At 61.3% G+C, this 21,069-nt stretch overlaps 1 protein-coding gene across 4 annotated transcripts in view; it reads left to right on the top strand.

Moving 5' to 3' along the window:
• Positions 1-4,318: 4,318 nt before the first annotated feature.
• The window catches only part of FANCD2 (FA complementation group D2), a 204,465-nt gene continuing 187,714 nt past the window's right edge, over positions 4,319-21,069 (top strand). For all 4 annotated transcript variants that reach the window (XM_073564320.1, XM_073564318.1, XM_073564319.1 and 1 more), the window contains exons 1-3: positions 4,319-4,459; positions 13,041-13,178; positions 13,250-13,317. In XM_073564320.1, coding sequence (XP_073420421.1) covers positions 13,043-13,178; positions 13,250-13,317 — 204 coding nt within the window. In that variant the 5' untranslated portion in view covers positions 4,319-4,459; positions 13,041-13,042. The remainder of the gene's footprint in view (positions 4,460-13,040; positions 13,179-13,249; positions 13,318-21,069) is intronic.

Below are 21,069 nucleotides of genomic sequence, written 5' to 3'. Positions count from 1 at the left end.
CTCTGTGGTGGTGGGCTTTCTGTGGGGGTCTCTCTGTGGTGGTGGGCTGTCTGTGGGGGTCTCTGTGGTGGTGGGCTGTCTGTGGGGGTCTCTCTGTGGTGGTGGGCTGTCTGTGGGGGTCTCTCTGTGGTGGTGGGCTGTCTGTGTGGGTCCCTCTGTGGTGGTGGGCTTTCTGTGGGGGTCTCTCTGTGGTGGTGGGCTGTCTGTGTGGGTCCCTCTGTGGTGGTGGGCTGTCTGTGGGGGTCTCTCTGTGGTGGTGGGCTGTCTGTGTGGGTCTCTCTGTGGTGGTGCGCTGTCTGTGTGGGTCCCTCTGTGGTGGTGGGCTGTCTGTGTGGGTCTCTCTGTGGTGGTGGGCTGTCTGTGTGGGTCCCTCTGTGGTGGTGGGCTGTCTGTGTGGGTCTCTCTGTGGTGGTGCGCTGTCTGTGGGGGGCTCTCTGTGGTGGTGGGCTGTCTGTGTGGGTCCCTCTGTGGTGGTGGGCTGTCTGTGTGGGTCCCTCTGTGGTGGTGGGCTGTCTGTGTGGGTCCCTCTGTGGTGGTGGGCTGTCTGTGTGGGTCTCTCTGTGGTGGTGCGCTGTCTGTGGGGGGCTCTCTGTGGTGGTGGACTGTCTGTGGGGGTCTCTCTGTGGTGGTGGGCTGTCTGTGGTGGGCTCTCTGTGGTGGTGGGCTGTCTGTGGTGGGCTCTCTGTGGTGGTGGGCTGTCTGTGGGGGGCTCTCTGTGGTGGTGGGCTGTCTGTGGTGGGCTCTCTGTGGTGGTGGGCTGTCTGTGGGGGGCTCTCTGTGGTGGTGGGCTGTCTGTGGGGGGCTCTCTGTGGTGGTGGGCTGTCTGTGGGGGTCCCTCTGTGGTGGTGGGCTGTCTGTGGTGGGCTCTCTGTGGTGGTGGGCTGTCTGTGGGGGTCTCTCTGTGGTGGTGGGCTGTCTGTGGGGGTCTCTCTGTGGTGGTGGGCTGTCTGTGGGGGTCTCTCTGTGGTGATGGGCTTTCTGTGGGGGTCTCTCTGTGGTGGTGGGCTGTCTGTGGGGGTCTCTCTGTGGTGGTGGGCTGTCTGTGGGGGTCTCTCTGTGGTGGTGGGCTGTCTGTGGGGGTCTCTCTGTGGTGGTGGGCTGTCTGTGGGGGTCTCTCTGTGGTGGTGGGCTGTCTGTGGGGGTCCCTCTGTGGTGGTGGGCTGTCTGTGGGGGTCTCTCTGTGGTGGTGGGCTGTCTGTGGGGGTCTCTCTGTGGTGGTGGGCTGTCTGTGGGGGTCTCTCTGTGGTGGTGGGATGTCTGTGGGGGTCTCTCTGTGGTGGCGGGCTGTCTGTGGGGGGCTCTCTGTGGTGGCGGGCTGTCTGTGGGGGGCTCTCTGTGGTGGTGGGCTGTCTGTGGGGGTCTCTGTGGTGGTGGGCTGTCTGTGGGGGTCTCTCTGTGGTGGTGGGCTGTCTGTGGGGGTCTCTCTGTGGTGGTGGGCTGTCTGTGGGGGTCTCTCTGTGGTGGTGGGCTGTCTGTGGGGGTCTCTCTGTGGTGGTGGGCTGTCTGTGGGGGTCTCTCTGTGGTGGCGGGCTGTCTGTGGGGGTCTCTCTGTGGTGGTGGGCTGTCTGTGGGGGTCTCTGTGGTGGTGGGCTGTCTGTGGGGGTCTCTCTGTGGTGGTGGGCTGTCTGTGGGGGTCTCTCTGTGGTGGTGGGCTGTCTGTGGGGGTCTCTCTGTGGTGGTGGGCTGTCTGTGGGGGTCTCTCTGTGGTGGTGGGCTGTCTGTGGGCGTCTCTCTGTGGTGGTGGGCTGTCTGTGGGGGTCTCTCTGTGGTGGTGGGCTGTCTGTGGGGGTCTCTGTGGTGGTGGGCTGTCTGTGGGGGTCTCTCTGTGGTGGTGGGCTGTCTGTGGGGGTCTCTCTGTGGTGGTGGGCTGTCTGTGGGAGTCTCTCTGTGGTGGTGGGCTGTCTGTGGGGGTCTCTCTGTGGTGGTGGGCTGTCTGTGGGGGTCTCTGTGGTGGTGGGCTGTCTGTGGGGGTCTCTGTGGTGGTGGGCTGTCTGTGGGGGTCTCTCTGTGGTGGTGGGCTGTCTGTGGGGGTCTCTCTGTGGTGGTGGGCTGTCTGTGGGGGTCTCTCTGTGGTGGTGGGCTGTCTGTGGGGGTCTCTCTGTGGTGGTGGGCTGTCTGTGGGGGTCTCTCTGTGGTGGTGGGCTGTCTGTGGGCGTCTCTCTGTGGTGGTGGGCTGTCTGTGGGCGTCTCTCTGTGGTGGTGGGCTGTCTGTGGGGGTCTCTCTGTGGTGGTGGGCTGTCTGTGGGGGTCTCTCTGTGGTGGTGGGCTGTCTGTGGGAGTCTCTCTGTGGTGGTGGGCTGTCTGTGGGGGGCTCTCTGTGGTGGTGGGCTGTCTGTGGGGGGCTCTCTGTGGTGGTGGGCTGTCTGTGGGGGGCTCTCTGTGGTGGTGGGCTGTCTGTGGGGGGCTCTCTGTGGTGGTGGGCTGTCTGTGGGGGTCTCTCTGTGGTGGTGGGCTGTCTGTGGGGGTCCCTCTGTGGTGGTGGGCTGTCTGTGGGGGTCTCTCTGTGGTGGTGGGATGTCTGTGGGGGTCTCTCTGTGGTGGTGGGATGTCTGTGGGGGTCTCTCTGTGGTGGTGGGATGTCTGTGGGGGTCTCTCTGTGGTGGCGGGCTGTCTGTGGGGGGCTCTCTGTGGTGGCGGGCTGTCTGTGGGGGTCTCTCTGTGGTGGTGGGCTGTCTGTGGGCGTCTCTCTGTGGTGGTGGGCTGTCTGTGGGGGTCTCTGTGGTGGTGGGCTGTCTGTGGGGGTCTCTCTGTGGTGGTGGGCTGTCTGTGGGGGTCTCTGTGGTGGTGGGCTGTCTGTGGGGGGCTCTCTGTGGTGGTGGGCTGTCTGTGGGGGTCTCTCTGTGGTGGTGGGCTGTCTGTGGGGGTCTCTCTGTGGTGGTGGGCTCCTCTGTGGGGGTCTCTCTGTGGTGGTGGGCTGTCTGTGGGGGTCTCTCTGTGGTGGTGGGCTGTCTGTGGGGGTCTCTCTGTGGTGGTGGGCTGTCTGTGGGGGTCTCTCTGTGGTGGTGGGATGTCTGTGGGGGTCTCTCTGTGGTGGTGCGCTGTCTGTGGGGGTCTCTCTGTGGTGGTGGGCTGTCTGTGGGGGTCTCTCTGTGGTGGTGGGCTGTCTGTGGGGGTCTCTGTGGTGGTGGGCTGTCTGTGGGGGTCTCTCTGTGGTGGTGGGCTGTCTGTGGGGGTCTCTGTGGTGGTGGGCTGTCTGTGGGGGTCTCTCTGTGGTGGTGGGCTGTCTGTGGGGGTCTCTGTGGTGGTGGGCTGTCTGTGGGGGTCTCTCTGTGGTGGTGGGCTGTCTGTGGGGGTCTCTGTGGTGGTGGGCTGTCTGTGGGGGTCTCTCTGTGGTGGTGGGCTGTCTGTGGGGGTCTCTGTGGTGGTGGGCTGTCTGTGGGGGTCTCTCTGTGGTGGTGGGCTGTCTGTGGGGGTCTCTGTGGTGGTGGGCTGTCTGTGGGGGTCTCTCTGTGGTGGTGGGCTGTCTGTGGGGGTCTCTCTGTGGTGGTGGGCTGTCTGTGGGGGTCTCTGTGGTGGTGGGCTGTCTGTGGGGGTCTCTCTGTGGTGGTGGGCTGTCTGTGGGGGTCTCTCTGTGGTGGTGGGATGTCTGTGGGGGTCTCTCTGTGGTGGTGCGCTGTCTGTGGGGGTCTCTCTGTGGTGGTGGGCTGTCTGTGGGGGTCTCTCTGTGGTGGTGGGCTGTCTGTGGGGGTCTCTCTGTGGTGGTGGGCTGTCTGTGGGGGTCTCTGTGGTGGTGGGCTGTCTGTGGGGGTCTCTGTGGTGGTGGGCTGTCTGTGGGGGTCTCTCTGTGGTGGTGGGCTGTCTGTGGGGGTCTCTCTGTGGTGGTGGGCTGTCTGTGGGGGTCTCTCTGTGGTGGTGGGCTGTCTGTGGGGGTCTCTCTGTGGTGGTGGGCTGTCTGTGGGGGTCTCTCTGTGGTGGTGGGCTGTCTGTGGGGGTCTCTCTGTGGTGGTGGGCTGTCTGTGGGGGTCTCTCTGTGGTGGTGGGCTGTCTGTGGGGGTCTCTCTGTGGTGGTGGGCTGTCTGTGGGGGTCTCTGTGGTGGTGGGCTGTCTGTGTGGGTCTCTCTGTGGTGGTGCGCTGTCTGTGGGGGTCTCTCTCCTCTGTCGCCGGTATGAGGCATGTGAGGCTCCCCGGCCTCTCTGTCGCCGTTGCGCTGTAGCAGCGGAGGGATACTCTCGGTTACTCTCGGGCTGTGCCGTGCTGCTGACACACCGGCCGCCCAGCACCACTGCTGCACTTACTGACTGACGAGCATGCGCAGGACCACAAGCCCCGCGAGACTCCGCCCATTGTCGATAGTGAGGAGGGTGAATCAGTAGCTCCGCCTCTTCGAGCATCGTCCAACCAACGTCCCTTCTCTTATTCGGCAATATGATTGGCTAGAAAGGGAAGCGCGGGAAAACAGAGGGAAAAAGCGTCACGTGCTGCTGAGTCTGGAGGTGACTGCCCCGCCCCCGGCAACAGGTGAGCGGCGACCGAGGAGACGGGTGTGTGCCCAACGGGAGTACCCCCCCCCCGTGTGTGCCCGACGGGAGTACTCCTCACCCCCCCCCCCCCCCGTGTGCTCGACGGGAGTACTCCTCACCCCCCCCGTGTGTGCCCGACGGGAGTACTCCTCCTCCCCCCCCCGTGTGTGTCCGACGGGAGTACTCCTCCTCCCCCCCCCGTGTGTGTCCGACGGGAGTACTCCTCCTCCCCCCCCCGTGTGTGTCCGACGGGAGTACTCCTCCTCCCCCCCCCCCGTGTGTGTCCGACGGGAGTACTCCTCCTCCCCCCCCCGTGTGTGTCCGACGGGAGTACTCCTCCTCCCCCCCCCGTGTGTGTCCGACGGGAGTACTCCTCCTCCCCCCCCCCGTGTGTGTCCGACGGGAGTACTCCTCCTCCCCCCCCCGTGTGTGTCCGACGGGAGTACTCCTCCTCCCCCCCCCGTGTGTGTCCGACGGGAGTACTCCTCCCCCCCCCGTGTGTGCCCGACGGGAGTACTCCTCCCCCCCCCGTGTGTGTCCGACGGGAGTACTCCTCCTCCCCCCCCCGTGTGTGTCCGACGGGAGTACTCCTCCTCCCCCCCCCGTGTGTGCCCGACGGGAGTACTCCTCCTCCCCCCCCCCGTGTGTGCCCGACGGGAGTACTCCTCCTCCCCCCCCCCGTGTGTGTCCGACGGGAGTACTCCTCCTCCCCCCCCCCGTGTGTGTCCGACGGGAGTACTCCTCCCCCCCCCCGTGTGTGTCCGACGGGAGTACTCCTCCTCCCCCCCCCCCCGTGTGTGTCCGACGGGAGTACTCCTCCTCCCCCCCCCCCGTGTGTGTCCGACGGGAGTACTCCTCCTCCCCCCCCCCCGTGTGTGTCCGACGGGAGTACTCCTCCTCCCCCCCCCCGTGTGTGTCCGACGGGAGTACTCCTCCCCCCCCCCCGTGTGTGTCCGACGGGAGTACTCCTCCTCCCCCCCCCCGTGTGTGTCCGACGGGAGTACTCCTCCTCCCCCCCCCCCGTGTGTGTCCGACGGGAGTACTCCTCCTCCCCCCCCCCGTGTGTGTCCGACGGGAGTACTCCTCCTCCCCCCCCCCGTGTGTGTCCGACGGGAGTACTCCTCCTCCCCCCCCCCGTGTGTGTCCGACGGGAGTACTCCTCCTCCCCCCCCCCGTGTGTGTCCGACGGGAGTACTCCTCCTCCTCCCCCCCCCCGTGTGTGTCCGACGGGAGTACTCCTCCTCCCCCCCCCCGTGTGTGTCCGACGGGAGTACTCCTCCTCCCCCCCCCCGTGTGTGTCCGACGGGAGTACTCCTCCTCCCCCCCCCCGTGTGTGTCCGACGGGAGTACTCCTCCTCCCCCCCCCCGTGTGTGTCCGACGGGAGTACTCCTCCTCCCCCCCCCCCGTGTGTGTCCGACGGGAGTACTCCTCCTCCCCCCCCCCCGTGTGTGTCCGACGGGAGTACTCCTCCTCCCCCCCCCCGTGTGTGTCCGACGGGAGTACTCCTCCTCCCCCCCCCCCGTGTGTGTCCGACGGGAGTACTCCTCCTCCCCCCCCCCCGTGTGTGTCCGACGGGAGTACTCCTCCCCCCCCGTGTGTGCCCGACGGGAGTACTCCTCCCCCCCCGTGTGTGCCCGACGGGAGTACTCCTCCCCCCCCGTGTGTGCCCGATGGGAGTACTCCTCCCCCCCCGTGTGTGCCCGATGGGAGTACTCCTCCCCCCCCCGTGTGTGCCCGATGGGAGTACTCCTCCCCCCCCGTGTGTGCCCGATGGGAGTACTCCTCCCCCCCCGTGTGTGCCCGATGGGAGTACTCCTCCCCCCCCGTGTGTGCCCGATGGGAGTACTCCTCCCCCCCCGTGTGTGCCCGATGGGAGTACTCCTCCCCCCCCGTGTGTGCCCGATGGGAGTACTCCTCCCCCCCCGTGTGTGCCCGATGGGAGTACTCCTCCCCCCCCGTGTGTGCCCGATGGGAGTACTCCTCCCCCCCCGTGTGTGCCCGATGGGAGTACTCCTCCCCCCCCCGTGTGTGCCCGATGGGAGTACTCCTCCCCCCCCCGTGTGTGCCCGATGGGAGTACTCCTCCCCCCCCGTGTGTGCCCGATGGGAGTACTCCTCCCCCCCCGTGTGTGCCCGATGGGAGTACTCCTCCCCCCCCCGTGTGTGCCCGATGGGAGTACTCCTCCCCCCCCGTGTGTGCCCGATGGGAGTACTCCTCCCCCCCCGTGTGTGCCCGATGGGAGTACTCCTCCCCCCCCGTGTGTGCCCGATGGGAGTACTCCTCCCCCCCCGTGTGTGCCCGATGGGAGTACTCCTCCCCCCCCGTGTGTGCCCGATGGGAGTACTCCTCCCCCCCCGTGTGTGCCCGATGGGAGTACTCCTCCCCCCCGTGTGTGCCCGATGGGAGTACTCCTCCCCCCCCGTGTGTGCCCGATGGGAGTACTCCTCCCCCCCCGTGTGTGCCCGATGGGAGTACTCCTCCCCCCCCCGTGTGTGCCCGATGGGAGTACTCCTCCCCCCCCCCCCGTGTGTGCCCGATGGGAGTACTCCTCCCCCCCCCCCCGTGTGTGCCCGATGGGAGTACTCCTCCCCCCCCCCCCGTGTGTGCCCGATGGGAGTACTCCTCCCCCCCCCCCGTGTGTGCCCGATGGGAGTACTCCTCCCCCCCCCCCCGTGTGTGCCCGATGGGAGTACTCCTCCCCCCCCCCGTGTGTGCCCGATGGGAGTACTCCCCCCCCCCCCGTGTGTGCCCGATGGGAGTACTCCCCCCCCCCCCCCCCCCGTGTGTGCCCGATGGGAGTACTCCTCCCCCCCCCCGTGTGTGCCCGATGGGAGTACTCCTCCCCCCCCGTGTGTGCCCGATGGGAGTACTCCCTCCCCCCCCCGTGTGTGCCCGATGGGAGTACTCCTCCCCCCCCCCGTGTGTGCCCGATGGGAGTACTCCTCCCCCCCCCCCCCGTGTGTGCCCGATGGGAGTACTCCTCCCCCCCCCCCCCCCGTGTGTGCCCGACGGGAGTACTCCCCCCCCCCCCCCCCGTGTGTGCCCGACGGGAGTACTCCCCCCCCCCCCCCCCCCCCCGTGTGTGCCCGACGGGAGTACTCCCCCCCCCCCCCCCCGTGTGTGCCCGACGGGAGTACTCCCCCCCCCCCCCCCCCCGTGTGTGCCCGACGGGAGTACTCCTCCCCCCCCGTGTGTGCCCGACGGGAGTACTCCTCCCCCCCCGTGTGTGCCCGACGGGAGTACTCCTCCCCCCCGTGTGTGCCCGACGGGAGTACTCCCTCCCCCCCGTGTGTGCCCGACGGGAGTACTCCTCCCCCCCGTGTGTGCCCGACGGGAGTACTCCTCCCCCCCGTGTGTGCCCGACGGGAGTACTCCTCCCCCCCGTGTGTGCCCGACGGGAGTACTCCTCCCCCCCGTGTGTGCCCGACGGGAGTACTCCCCCCCCCCCCCCCCCCCCCCGTGTGTGCCCGGCGGGAGTACCCCCCCCCCCCGTGTGTGCCCAACGGGAGTACTCCTCCCCCCCCCCCCCGTGTGTGCCCAACGGGAGTACTCCTCCCCCCCGTGTGTGCCCAACGGGAGTACTCCTCCCCCCCGTGTGTGCCCAACGGGAGTACTCCTCCCCCCCGTGTGTGCCCAACGGGAGTACTCCTCCCCCCCGTGTGTGCCCAACGGGAGTACTCCTCCCCCCCGTGTGTGCCCAACGGGAGTACTCCTCCCCCCCGTGTGTGCCCAACGGGAGTACTCCCCCCCCGTGTGTGCCCGGCGGGAGTACCCCCCCCCCCCGTGTGTGCCCAACGGGAGTACTCCTCCCCCCCCCCCGTGTGTGCCCGATGGGAGTACTCCCCCCCCCCCCCCCCCGGTGTGTGCCCGATGGGAGTACTCCTCCCCCCCCGTGTGTGCCCGATGGGAGTACTCCTCCCCCCCCCGTGTGTGCCCGATGGGAGTACTCCTCCCATCCCCCCCGTGTGTGCCCGATGGGAGTACTCCTCCCCCCCGTGTGTGCCCGACGGGAGTACTCCCCCCCCCCCCCCCCCCCGTGTGTGCCCGACGGGAGTACTCCTCCCTCCCCCCCCGTGTGTGCCCGATGGGAGTACTTCCCCCCCCCCCCCCGTGTGTGCCCGATGGGAGTACTCCCCCCCCCCCCCCCGTGTGTGCCCGATGGGAGTACTCCCCCCCCCCCCCCCCCGTGTGTGCCGATGGGAGTACTCCTCCCCCCCCCGTGTGTGCCCGACAGTACTCCCCCCCCCCCCGTGTGTGCCCGATGGGAGTACTCCTCCCCCCCCGTGTGTGCCCGATGGGAGTACTCCTCCCCCCCCCGTGTGTGCCCGATGGGAGTACTCCTCCCCCCCCCGTGTGTGCCCGATGGGAGTACTCCTCCCCCCCCCCGTGTGTGCCCGATGGGAGTACTCCTCCCCCCCCCGTGTGTGCCCGATGGGAGTACCCCCCGTGTGTGCCCGATGGGAGTACTCCCCCCCCCCCCCCCCCCGTGTGTGCCCGATGGGAGTACTCCTCCCCCCCCCCGTGTGTGCCCGATGGGAGTACTCCTCCCCCCCCCCCGTGTGTGCCCGATGGGAGTACTCCTCCCCCCCCCCCGTGTGTGCCCGATGGGAGTACTCCTCCCCCCCGTGTGTGCCCGATGGGAGTACTCCTCCCCCCCGTGTGTGCCCGATGGGAGTACTCCTCCCCCCCGTGTGTGCCCGATGGGAGTACTCCTCCCCCCCGTGTGTGCCCGATGGGAGTACTCCTCCCCCCCGTGTGTGCCCGATGGGAGTACTCCTCCCCCCGTGTGTGCCCGATGGGAGTACTCTCCTCCCCCCCGTGTGTCCCAGATGGGAGTACTCCTCCCCCCCCCCCCCCGTGTGTCCCAGATGGGAGTACTCCTCCCCCCCCCCGTGTGTCCCAGATGGGAGTACTCCTCCCCCCCCCCCCGTGTGTCCCCAGATGGGAGTACTCCTCCCCCCCCCCCCCCCGTGTGTCCCAGATGGGAGTACTCCTCCCCCCCCCCCCCGTGTGTCCCAGATGGGAGTACTCCTCCCCCCCCCCCCCCGTGTCCCAGATGGGAGTACTCCTCCCCCCCCCCCCGTGTGTGCCCGATGGGAGTACTCCTCCCCCCCCCCCCCCCCGTGTGTGCCCGATGGGAGTACTCCTCCCCCCCCCCCCCCGTGTGTGCCCGATGGGAGTACTCCTCCCCCCCCCCCCGTGTGTGCCCGATGGGAGTACTCCTCCCCCCCCCCCCGTGTGTGCCCGATGGGAGTACTCCTCCCCCCCCCCCGTGTGTGCCCGATGGGAGTACTCCTCCCCCCCCCCCGTGTGTGCCCGATGGGAGTACTCCTCCCCCCCCCCCCCGTGTGTGCCCGATGGGAGTACTCCTCCCCCCCCCCCCCCGTGTGTGCCCGATGGGAGTACTCCTCCCCCTCCTCCTCTCATTTCCCCTTTTCCCTCCGCTCCTCTCGCTCCCCCCCTTCTCCCTCCGCTCCTCGGGGGACCTCTCGCTCCCCCTGCTCTCGCTCCCCCTTCTCCCTTCGCTCCTGGGGGGGACCTCTCGCTCCCCCTACTACCTTCGTTCCTTGGGGGGACCTCTCGCTCCCCCTGCTCCTCTCGTTTCCTTTTCTCCATCCGCTCCTGGGGGGGACCTCTCGCTCCCCCCTTCTCCCTCCGCTCCTCGGGGGACCTCTCGCTCCCCCCTTCTCCCTCCGCTCCTCGGGGGACCTCTCGCTCCCCCCTTCTCCCTCCGCTCCTCGGGGGACCTCTTGCTCCCCTTGCTCCTCTCGCTCCCACCCTTCTCCCTCCGCTCCTGGGGGGACCTCTCGCTCCCCCTCTACCTTCGTTCCTCGGGAGGACCTCTCACTCCCCCTGCTCTCGCTCCCCCTTCTCCCTCCGCTCCTGGGGGGGACCTCTCGCTCCCCCTACTACCTTCGTTCCTTGGGAGGACCTCTCGCTTCCCCTGCTCCTCTCGCTCCCCCCTTCTCCCTCCGCTCCTGGGGGGGACCTCTCGCTCCCCCTACTACCTTCGTTCCTTGGGGGGACCTCTCGCTCCCCCTGCTCCTCTCGTTTCCTTTTCTCCCTCCGCTCCTGGGGGGGACCTCTCGCTCCCCCTTCTCCCTCCGCTCCTCGGGGGACCTCTCGCTCCCCCCTGCTCCTCTCGTTTCCTTTTCTCCCTCCGCTCTTGGGGGGGGGGGACCTCTCGCTCCCCCCTTCTCCCTCCGCTCCGGGGGGGGACCTCTCGCTCCCCCCTTCTCCCTCCGCTCCGGGGGGGGGGACCTCTCGCTCCCCCCCTTCTCCCTCCGCTCCGGGGGGGGGACCTCTCGCTCCCCCCCTTCTCCCTCCGCTCCGGGGGGGGACCTCTCACTCCCCCTGCTCCTCTCGCTCCCCCCTTCTCCCTCCGCTCCTGGGGGGGACCTCTCGCTCCCCCTTCTCCCTCCGCTCCTCGGGGGACCTCTCGCTCCCCCCTGCTCCTCTCGTTTCCTTTTCTCCCTCCGCTCCTGGGGGGGACCTCTCGCTCCCCCTACTACCTTCGTTCCTTGGGGGGACCTCTCGCTCCCCCTGCTCCTCTCGTTTCCTTTTCTCCATCCGCTCCTGGGGGGGACCTCTCGTTTCCTTTTCTCCATCCGCTCCTGGGGGGGACCTCTCGCTCCCCCCTTCTCCCTCCGCTCCTCGGGGGACCTCTCGCTCCCCCCTTCTCCCTCCGCTCCTCGGGGGACCTCTCGCTCCCCCCTTCTCCCTCCGCTCCTCGGGGGACCTCTTGCTCCCCTTGCTCCTCTCGCTCCCACCCTTCTCCCTCCGCTCCTGGGGGGACCTCTCGCTCCCCCTCTACCTTCGTTCCTCGGGAGGACCTCTCACTCCCCCTGCTCTCGCTCCCCCTTCTCCCTCCGCTCCTGGGGGGGACCTCTCGCTCCCCCTACTACCTTCGTTCCTTGGGAGGACCTCTCGCTTCCCCTGCTCCTCTCGCTCCCCCCTTCTCCCTCCGCTCCTGGGGGGGACCTCTCGCTCCCCCTACTACCTTCGTTCCTTGGGGGGACCTCTCGCTCCCCCTGCTCCTCTCGTTTCCTTTTCTCCCTCCGCTCCTGGGGGGGACCTCTCGCTCCCCCTTCTCCCTCCGCTCCTCGGGGGACCTCTCGCTCCCCCCTGCTCCTCTCGTTTCCTTTTCTCCCTCCGCTCTTAGGGGGGGGGGGGAACCTCTCGCTCCCCCCTTCTCCCTCCGCTCCGGGGGGGGACCTCTCGCTCCCCCCTTCTCCCTCCGCTCCTGGGGGGGACCTCTCGCTCCCCCCCTTCTCCCTCCGCTCCTCGGGGACCTCTCGCTCCCCCTGCTCCTCTCGCTCCCCCCTTCTCCCTCCGCTCCTGGGGGGGACCTCTCGCTCCCCCTTCTCCCTCCGCTCCTCGGGGGACCTCTCGCTCCCCCCTGCTCCTCTCGTTTCCTTTTCTCCCTCCGCTCCTGGGGGGGACCTCTCGCTCCCCCCTTCTCCCTCCGCTCCTGGGGGGGACCTCTCGCTCCCCCCTGCTCCTCTCGTTTCCTTTTCTCCCTCCGCTCCTGGGGGGGACCTCTCGCTCCCCCCTTCTCCCTCCGCTCCTGGGGGGGACCTCTCGCTCCCCCTGCTCCTCTCTCGCTCCCCCCTTCTCCCTCCGCTCCTGGGGGGGACCTCTCGCTCCCCCCTTCTCCCTCCGCTCCTGGGGGGGACCTCTCGCTCCCCCCTTCTCCCTCCGCTCCTGGGGGGGACCTCTCGCTCCCCCCTTCTCCCTCCGCTCCTGGGGGGGACCTCTCGCTCCCCCCTTCTCCCTCCGCTCCTGGGGGGGACCGCTCGCTCCCCCCTTCTCCCTCCGCTCCTGGGGGGGACCGCTCGCTCCCCCTTCTCCCTCCGCTCCTCGGGGGACCTCTCGCTCCGCCCCTTTTCCCTCCGCTCCTCGGGACCTCTCGCTCCCCCTGCTCCTCTCGCTCCCCCTACTACCTTCTTTCCTCGGGGGGACCTCTCGCTCCCCCTGCTCCTCTCGCTCCCCCCTTCTCCCTCCGCTCCTCGGGGGACCTCTCGCTCCTCTCGCTCCCCCCTTCTCCCTCCGCTCCTCGGAGACCTCTCGCTCCCCCTGCTCCTCTTGCTCCCCCTACTACCTTCGTTCCTCGGGGGTCCTCTCGCTCCCCCCGCTCCTCGGGGGACCTCTCGCTCCTCTCGCTCCCCCTACTACCTTCGTTCCTCGGGGGGACCTCTCGCTCCTCTCGTTCCCCCCTTCTCCCTCTGCTCCTGGGGGGGACCTCTCGCTCCCCCTACTACCTTCGTTCCTCGGGGGTCCTCTCTCTCCTCTCGCTCCCCCCTTCTCCCTCCGCTCCTCGGGGGACCTCTCGCTCCCCCTACTACCTTCGTTCCTTGGGGGGACCTCTCGCTCCCCCTGCTCCTCTCGTTCCCCCCTTCTCCCTCTGCTCCTGGGGGGGACCTCTCGCTCCTCCTACTACCTTCGTTCCTCGGGGGTCCTCTCGCTCCTCTCGCTCCCCCCTTCTCCCTCCGCTCCTCGGGGGACCTCTCGCTCCCCCCTGCTCCTCTCGTTTCCTTTTCTCCCTCCGCTCCTTTGTGACTTACGACTTTGTGTTTAGAGATGAAGAAGCGACGTGTGAGCAGTAAGCAGCGCGGGAGACCCCAGGAGTCGTCGCTGGCCGGGGACAGCGTCTTCCTGCAGCTGCTGCAGCTGTCCGGGCTCGCCCTGAAGTGCGGGGAGCAGCAGAACCTTCTGGGTACAGCGGCCATGTCTGGGGTTGTAGCTGCTTCTACCGCTCGGTCCTCCATTCACGGTTTCCTCTTTTAGCCGTAGATCAGAGAGTTTTCCAGAAGACCCTGCAGCAGATGATACGGAAGCACGAGCGCTATCCAGAGGTGAGGGCAGAGAACACGGGCGGTGCACATGTGTAGCCTGCGGGGGGCGAGTGCGGGGCGCCCAGGACTTCCTGGTCTTGCACGTGAATGAGTGGCCACCTGTAGTTTGTATTTTGAGCCCGCCTACCGCCCTTAGAGGGATCTGTCACCACATGTGACTGCTGTACACTATTATACCATGGACGCGCAGACGACAGATGGCTGAGGAGCCGCTAGGAATCTGTCACATGGTGTTGTGGTGGTCGGTCCACTAGAAGTACCAGGAGGCCGGACGCCTTCATCATGTCAGTAGATTGTGGCCGTACTCATCAGAGCTGTGGGTACAGAGTGGCTCCCAACCCCAGGTGACCGTTATGTGTCTCTAAGCCGCCGGCCGCTCCGTGCACCGAGCTCCCCCCGCTTTATACGGCCGTCTGCGTCATTAGTGTCGGCCCCAGGGTTGTTCTTCCTTGTGATCAGCTGAAATCCATGGACATAATGTGCCTGTAATGTCGGTGAGGGGTGTGATGTAACACCAACCGAAAATATAGCCGGCTCAGCAGAGTGCGCCACAGGCGCTCGGAACAGCCGCGTACACACCGGAGAAATCCACAGGAAAGCAAAAGCTTCCAGCTCCGTACAAACCATTTCTTCCATCTTCTTACAATCTAAATGGCCAATTCCCATGTAGACAAATCCCATGGCGCATAGCAAGGCAGCGCGCTTCGATCGGGAGCTCGTTATCAAGCCACATCCACATCTGTACCCGGTTCATGAAATAGATTGGAATCTCCCATAGAAATGTCCATAGAGATCACATGACAAATACAAAGGTCCTACTGACAAAAAACTAACACATACAAATCAATAAAAGACCTCCTAGGAGATGTAATAATGAGATCGTAACGTGTATCCAAAATGCCTCACGAGTCAGGAGACGCCGCTGTGGCGTAATTCCCTGTTCTATGCCCTGCCCCTGGAAAGGCGCAGCACTGCGTGCAGGGGTCGCTATGGAAGGGTTTGCCGCAGCAGAGACTCCCCGCTTCTGACTGGTGGGGTTAATGGTGTCCTACATGTTCCCTCTTGGAGCTTTCTAGAGGTGCAGCCCAATTGGCCCGCCCTACGGTCTCTTTGATAAATGACATTAGAAGTATTGCAGTTTGTGTGTTGCCTGATATAAAAGCGGTCTGAACGGTGAGAAGTATGGGAACTTTTCGTTACAGAGGCAATAATTACTGCCACATTTATAGAATCCAGTGCAGCGTAACCAAGTGTTGGAGGAATTTGTGTTTCTCAAAGAACATTCTCGGGGCGATATGTGATTTCCCATGGCAGGAGCTCTGCGTGATCCCACATGTATTCCATCTTGTAGAATTGTTGCAAGTCTTTCATCCTCGAATAAGATGGGTAAATATCTGTGGACGACCTGCTTCAGTAGTGAGGATTGGGGACTAGCCTGCAGACAGGTGGCCGGTGTGCATTACTATTCTTGACTGTATTGTGAGAAAAAGCGCTGAGATCCCTGCGATTTCCTCGGCCGGTCACTTGTATTGCCCCATCAGTCTGGATCACTGCGATTTCCACGGCCGGTCACTTGTATTGCCCCATCAGTCTGGATCCCTGCGATTTCCACGGCCGGTCACTTGTATTGCCCCATCAGTCTGGATCACTGCGATTTCCACGGCCGGTCACTTGTATTGCCCCATCAGTCTGGATCCCTGCGATTCCCACGGCCGGTCACTTGTATTGCCCCATCAGTCTGGATCCCTGCGATTCCCACGGCCGGTCACTTGTATTGCCCCATCAGTCTGGATCACTGCGATTTCCACGGCCGGTCACTTGTATTGCCCCATCAGTCTGGATCACTGCGATTCCCACGGCCGGTCACTTGTATTGCCCCATCAGTCTGGATCCCTGCGATTCCCACGGCCGGTCACTTGTATTGCCCCATCAGTCTGGATCCCTGCGATTCCCACGGCCGGTCACTTGTATTGCCCCATCAGTCTGGATCCCTGCGATTCCCACGGCCGGTCACTTGTATTGCCCCATCAGTCTGGATCCCTGCGATTCCCACGGCCGGTCACTTGTATTGCCCCATCAGTCTGGATCACCGCGATTTCTGAGGTTTTTTTGACACACAAATTCCTTGTCCAGATCCTGCTCTGCGGTTGTGTTGGATCCGTGTGAATTCTCCCACTGGCACTGCTTTGATCGTATGCCTGCTGTGACTACTTTTGGCATTAAGCAAACTGGTGTTACCGCACAGCGGTTTGTGATAATTGCTCGACTAGTACCTGTGAGATCCAAAAAAGACATGTTAGTAAAATCATGTCTATAAGTAAATTTGATGTTATAATTATTGGAATTAATATATTGGATGAAGTCTGGTACGGCAGACACACCCCCCCCCCCCCCAGATAATGAGGGTATCGTCGATGTATCTGCCATACCAGACTATCTGCTCCACAAATGGATGAGATACAGAATAGACATATTCCATCTCCCAAAATGACATGACAAGATTAGCAAGGGAGGGCGAAAATTTGGCCCCCATCGCCACACCTGTTCTTTGCAAGTAGTACTTTCCATCATAGGAAAAAAAATGTGACAACAAAAAAAACTCGTGACTGAAAGAAAGTAATCGAGTCATCCGAATAATTACTATATCGAACCAGATGGTATTGCAGAGCTCTGATTGCTAAATCACGGGGGACACAAGTGTATAACGACACCGCCGCAAGTACTGAGAGGACCAGGCAACATTAGCTAGTGTTCCCAAAGCTTGTTGGGAGTCCCCAATATGTCCGGGGGCTCTGACCAAGGGGCTGTAATAATCTACCCACTGCCCCAAAGGCTCGCTCGCTGATGCTATTCCAGATACTATAGGGCGCATGGGAGGAATACCACCACCTTTATGCACCTTAGGGACCCCCTATATAATGGGAAGAATTGGGATATTGAGCTGTAAATTACCCTCCTGACTCTGAGTACACCGATCCTCCTGCCGGCTGGGGAAAGGGTCTCACTTTCTGACACTCATCGGTTGGATTGCTCTTCTTCGTCCACAGTATTATCATTTGGTCACTAGCGCTTAGCACCACCGCACCCCCTCTGACCGTGTTATAACCAGGTCTGACATGTGTTGCAATTCTTTTCACGCTCGACGTTGTTTTGAAGAGAAATTATTTCAATCGTTTTTTCAGACTGAACATTTTTGTGGATTGTCGCTGGTTTCCAGCATCTCCTGAACACGGCCCGTGCCGTCCGAGCTAGTCTGACCCGGATGGAGAGAGGGGTTCTTGGTGGTGACATTAGTAGCAGAATTCACAGCGTCTGATTCGTGGTCCAATTCATGGAAAGCAAGAAGTGATGCTTGCTCTTCGAAACTCATTAGCTATACTAGTGGTCACAGCTTGCCTATCAGCCAAATTCCCCTCATGGGCATCATTTACAAAATGTTTCCTATGAATTTATGTCCAATAGAGTGTGGAATAGATCAACATTTTGGTCTGGTACAAAATTCAAACCCATAGACGATGATACCGGAGCATGTTCCGAGGTGACATCTCTGGAAGACAAAGTCAGCACATTGCAGGCTGAAAAAACGATCGCAATAATTTCTCTTCAAAACAACGTCGAGCGTGAAAAGAATTGCAACACACGTCAGACCTGGTTATAACACGGTCAGAGGGGGTGCGGTGGTGCTACACGCTAGTGACCAAATGATAATACTGTGGACGAAGAAGAGCAATCCAACCAATGAGTGTCAGAAAGTGAGACCCTTTCCCCAGCCGGCAGGAGGATCGGTGTACTCAGAGTCAGGAGGGTAATTTACAGCTCAATATCCCAATTCTTCCCATTATATAGGGGGTCCCTAAGGTGCATAAAGGTGGTGGTATTCCTCCCATGCGCCCTATAGTATCTGGAATAGCATCAGCGAGCGAGCCTTTGGGGCAGTGGGTAGATTCTCTATTACAGCCCCTTGGTCAAAGAGCCCCCGGACATATTGGGGACTCCCAACAAGCTTTGGGAACACTAGCTAATGTTGCCTGGTCCTCTCAGTACTCGCGGCGGTGTCGTTATACACTTGTGTCCCCCGTGATTTAGCAATCAGAGCTCTGCAATACCATCTGGCTCGATATAGTAATTATTCGGATGACTTGATTACTTTCTTTCAGTCACGAGTTTTTTTTGTTGTCACATTTTTTTCCTATGATAGAAAGTACTACTTGCAAAGAACAGGTGTGGCGATGGGGGCCAAATTTTCGCCCTCCCTTGCTAATCTTGTCATGTCATTTTGGGAAATGGAATATGTCTATTCTGTATCTCATCCATTTGTGGAGCAGATAGTCTGGTATGGCAGATACATCGACGATACCCTCATTATCTGGGGGGGGGGGGGGGGGTGTCTGCCGTACCAGACTTCATCCAATATATTAATTCAAATAATTATAACATCAAATTTACTTATAGACATGATTTTACTAACATGTCTTTTTTGGATCTCACAGGTACTAGTCGAGCAATTATCACAAACCGCTGTGCGGTAACACCAGTTTGCAGCGTGCCAAAAGTAGTCACAGCAGGCATACGATCAAAGCAGTGCCAGTGGGAGAATTCACACGGATCCAACACAACCGCAGAACAGGATCTGGACAAGGAATTTGTGTGTCAAAAAAACCTCAGAAATCGCGGTGATCCAGACTGATGGGGCAATACAAGTGACCGGCCATGGGAATCGCAGGGATCCAGACTGATGGGGCAATACAAGTGACCGGCCGTGGAAATCGCAGGGATCCAGACTGATGGGGCAATACAAGTGACCGGCCGTGGGAATCGCAGGGATCCAGACTGATGGGGCAATACAAGTGACCGGCCGTGGAAATCGCAGGGATCCAGACTGATGGGGCAATACAAGTGACCGGCCGTGGAAATCGCAGTGATCCAGACTGATGGGGCAATACAAGTGACCGGCCGTGGAAATCGCAGTGATCCAGACTGATGGGGCAATACAAGTGACCGGCCGTGGAAATCGCAGGGATCTCGGCGCTTTTTCTCACAATAAAGTCAAGAATAGTAACGCACACCGGCCACCTGTCTGCAGGCTAGTCCCCAATCCTCACTACTGAAGCAGGTCGTCCACAGATATTTACCCATCTTATTCGAGGATGAAAGACTTGCAACAATTCTACAAGATGGAATACATGTGGGATCACGCAGAGCTCCTGCCATGGGAAGTGACATATCGCCCCGAGAATTTTCATAATAATCTTTATATAGCGCCAACATATTCCGCAGCGCTTTACAGTTGAACAGTTTCAAACACAACAGTCATAAGTAATAACGTTAATACAATAATTAAAGCGAAATAAGACGACCCTGCTCGTGGGAGCTTACACTCTACAGTGAGGTGGGGGAGATACAGAGCACAGGTTTGTATTTACAATGATGTATTTACAATGATGGTCCAGCCATCTTCAGGGGGTGGGGGATAGATGGAGATAGTGAATGGGCTACACACACACAAGCATAAAATGACTTTTATTAGTGAATGTGATAGGCCACTCTGAACAGATGTGTTTTGAGCGAGCACCTAAAACTATGCAAATTGTGGATGGTCCTAATATCTTGGGGTAGAGCATTCCAGAGGATTGGCGCAGCATGGGAGAAGTTTTGGAGTCGGGAGTGGGAGGTACGGATTAGTGCAGAGGTTAGTCGAAAGTCATTTGCAGAGCGCAGCGGTCGGTTAGACCGATAGACAGAAATGAGGGAGGAGATGTAAGGGGGTGCCGCACTGTGGAGAGCTTTGTGGGTGAGAACAAGTACTTTTGAATTGGATCCTATAATGAATGGGCAGCCAGTGTAACGACTGGCGAAGAGTGGACGCGTCCGAGAAACGATTAGCCAGATGGACAACCCTGGCTGCTGCATTAAGGATGGACTGGAGAGGGGAGAGTCGAGTGAGGGGGAGGCCAATTAATAGAGCGTTACAGTAGTCCAGGCGGGAGTGGATCAGGACGACCGTGAGTTTTTGTTGTTTCCATGGTGAGAAAAGGGCGGATTCTAGAGATGTTCTTTAGGTGTAAGCGGCACGAGCGGGTAAGAGATTGTATATGGGAGGTGAAGGAGAGATCGGAGTTAAACATAACACCCAGACAGCGCGCCTGCTGCCGGGGTGGTGTTATGCTGCCACCCACGGAGAGGAAAATGTCAGATTTAGGGAGGTGAGTAGATGGCGGGAGCAGAAGAAGTTCAGTTTTGGAGAGGTTGAGTTTCAGATAGAGAGTGGACATGATGTTGGAGACTGCAGACAGTCACTGACGTTCTGTAGTACAGCGGGGGTAAGGTCAGGGGATGATGTGTATAGTTGTGTGTCATCAGCATAAAGATGGTACTGAAAGCCAAATCTGCTGATGGTCTGTCCAATTGGGGCCGTGTAGAGAGAAGAGAAGGGGGCCAAGGACTGAGCTCTGAGGTACCCCGACAGCAAGAGGAAGAGGAGATGAAGTGGAGCCAGAGAACAGAACACTGAAGGAGCGGTCAGAAAGATAGGAGGAGAACCAGGAAAGAGCAGTGCCCTTAATGCCTAGTGACTGGAGCCTAGAGAGTAGGAGATGGTGGTCACCAGTGTCGAAAGCTGCAGAAAGGTCGAGAAGAATGAGCAGAGAGTGGTCACCGTTACGTTTTGCTGTCAGAAGGTCATTGGTCACTTTGAGTGCAGTTTCTGTCGAATGTAGGGGGCGGAAACCAGACTGTGAAGGGTCTAGGATGGAGTGAGTGGAGAGGTAACGGGTAAGGCGAGAGTATATCAGGCGCTCCAAGAGTTTAGAGATGAAGGGGAGATTGGAGACTGGTCTGAAGTTGTTTGTGCAGGATGGGTCGAGGGTGGGTTTCTTTAGTAATGGAGTGATGATAGTGTGTTTGAAGGAGGATGGGAAAATGCCAGAGGGGAGAGAGGGAGAGATTAAAGATTGTAGTTAGGTGAGTTGTGACGACTGGAGAGAGAGAGAGAGAATGGAGGAGATGTGAGGGAATGGGGTCGGTTGTGCATGTAGTCGGACGAGACTACATTTTCTTTGAGAAACACAAATTCCTCCAACACTTGGTTACGCTGCACTGGATTCTATGAATGTGGCAGTAATTATTGCCTCTGTAACGAAAAGTTCCCATACTTCTCACCGTTCAGACCGCTTTTATATCAGGCAACACACAAACTGCAATACTTCTAATGTCATTTATCAAAGAGACCGTAGGGCGGGCAAATTGGGCTGCACCTCTAGAAAGCTCCGAGAGGGAACATGTAGGACACCACTATCCCACCAGTCAGAAGCGGGGAGTCTCTGCTGCGGCAAACCCTTCCATAGCGACCCCTGCACGCAGTGCTGCTCCTTTCCAGGGGCAGGGCATAGAACAGGGAATTACGCCACAGCGGGGTCCCAAGCGGCGTCTGCTGACTCGTGAGGCATTTTGGATACATGTTACGCTCTCATTATTACATCTCCTAGGAGGTCTTTTATTGATTTGTATGTGTTAGTTTTTTGTCAGTAGGACCTTTGTATTTGTCATGTGATCTCTATGGACATTTCTATGGGAGATTCCAATCTATTTCATGAACCGGGTACAGATGTGGATATGGCTTGATAACGAGCTCCCGATCGAAGCGCGCTGCCTTGCTATGCGCCATGGGATTTGTCTACATGGGAATTGGCCATTTAGATTGTAAGAAGATGGAAGAAATGGTTTGTACGGAGCTGGAAGCTTTTGCTTTCCTGT

Source organism: Dendrobates tinctorius, unplaced genomic scaffold (genome assembly GCF_039654945.1).
Source record: "Dendrobates tinctorius isolate UK_male_01 unplaced genomic scaffold, ASM3965494v1 ptg000449l, whole genome shotgun sequence".
In the NCBI taxonomy this organism is placed as follows: domain Eukaryota; kingdom Metazoa; phylum Chordata; class Amphibia; order Anura; family Dendrobatidae; genus Dendrobates; species Dendrobates tinctorius.
The sequence above is the reverse complement of the archived record's forward strand: the minus strand, read 5'-3'. Positions and strand labels throughout refer to the sequence as shown.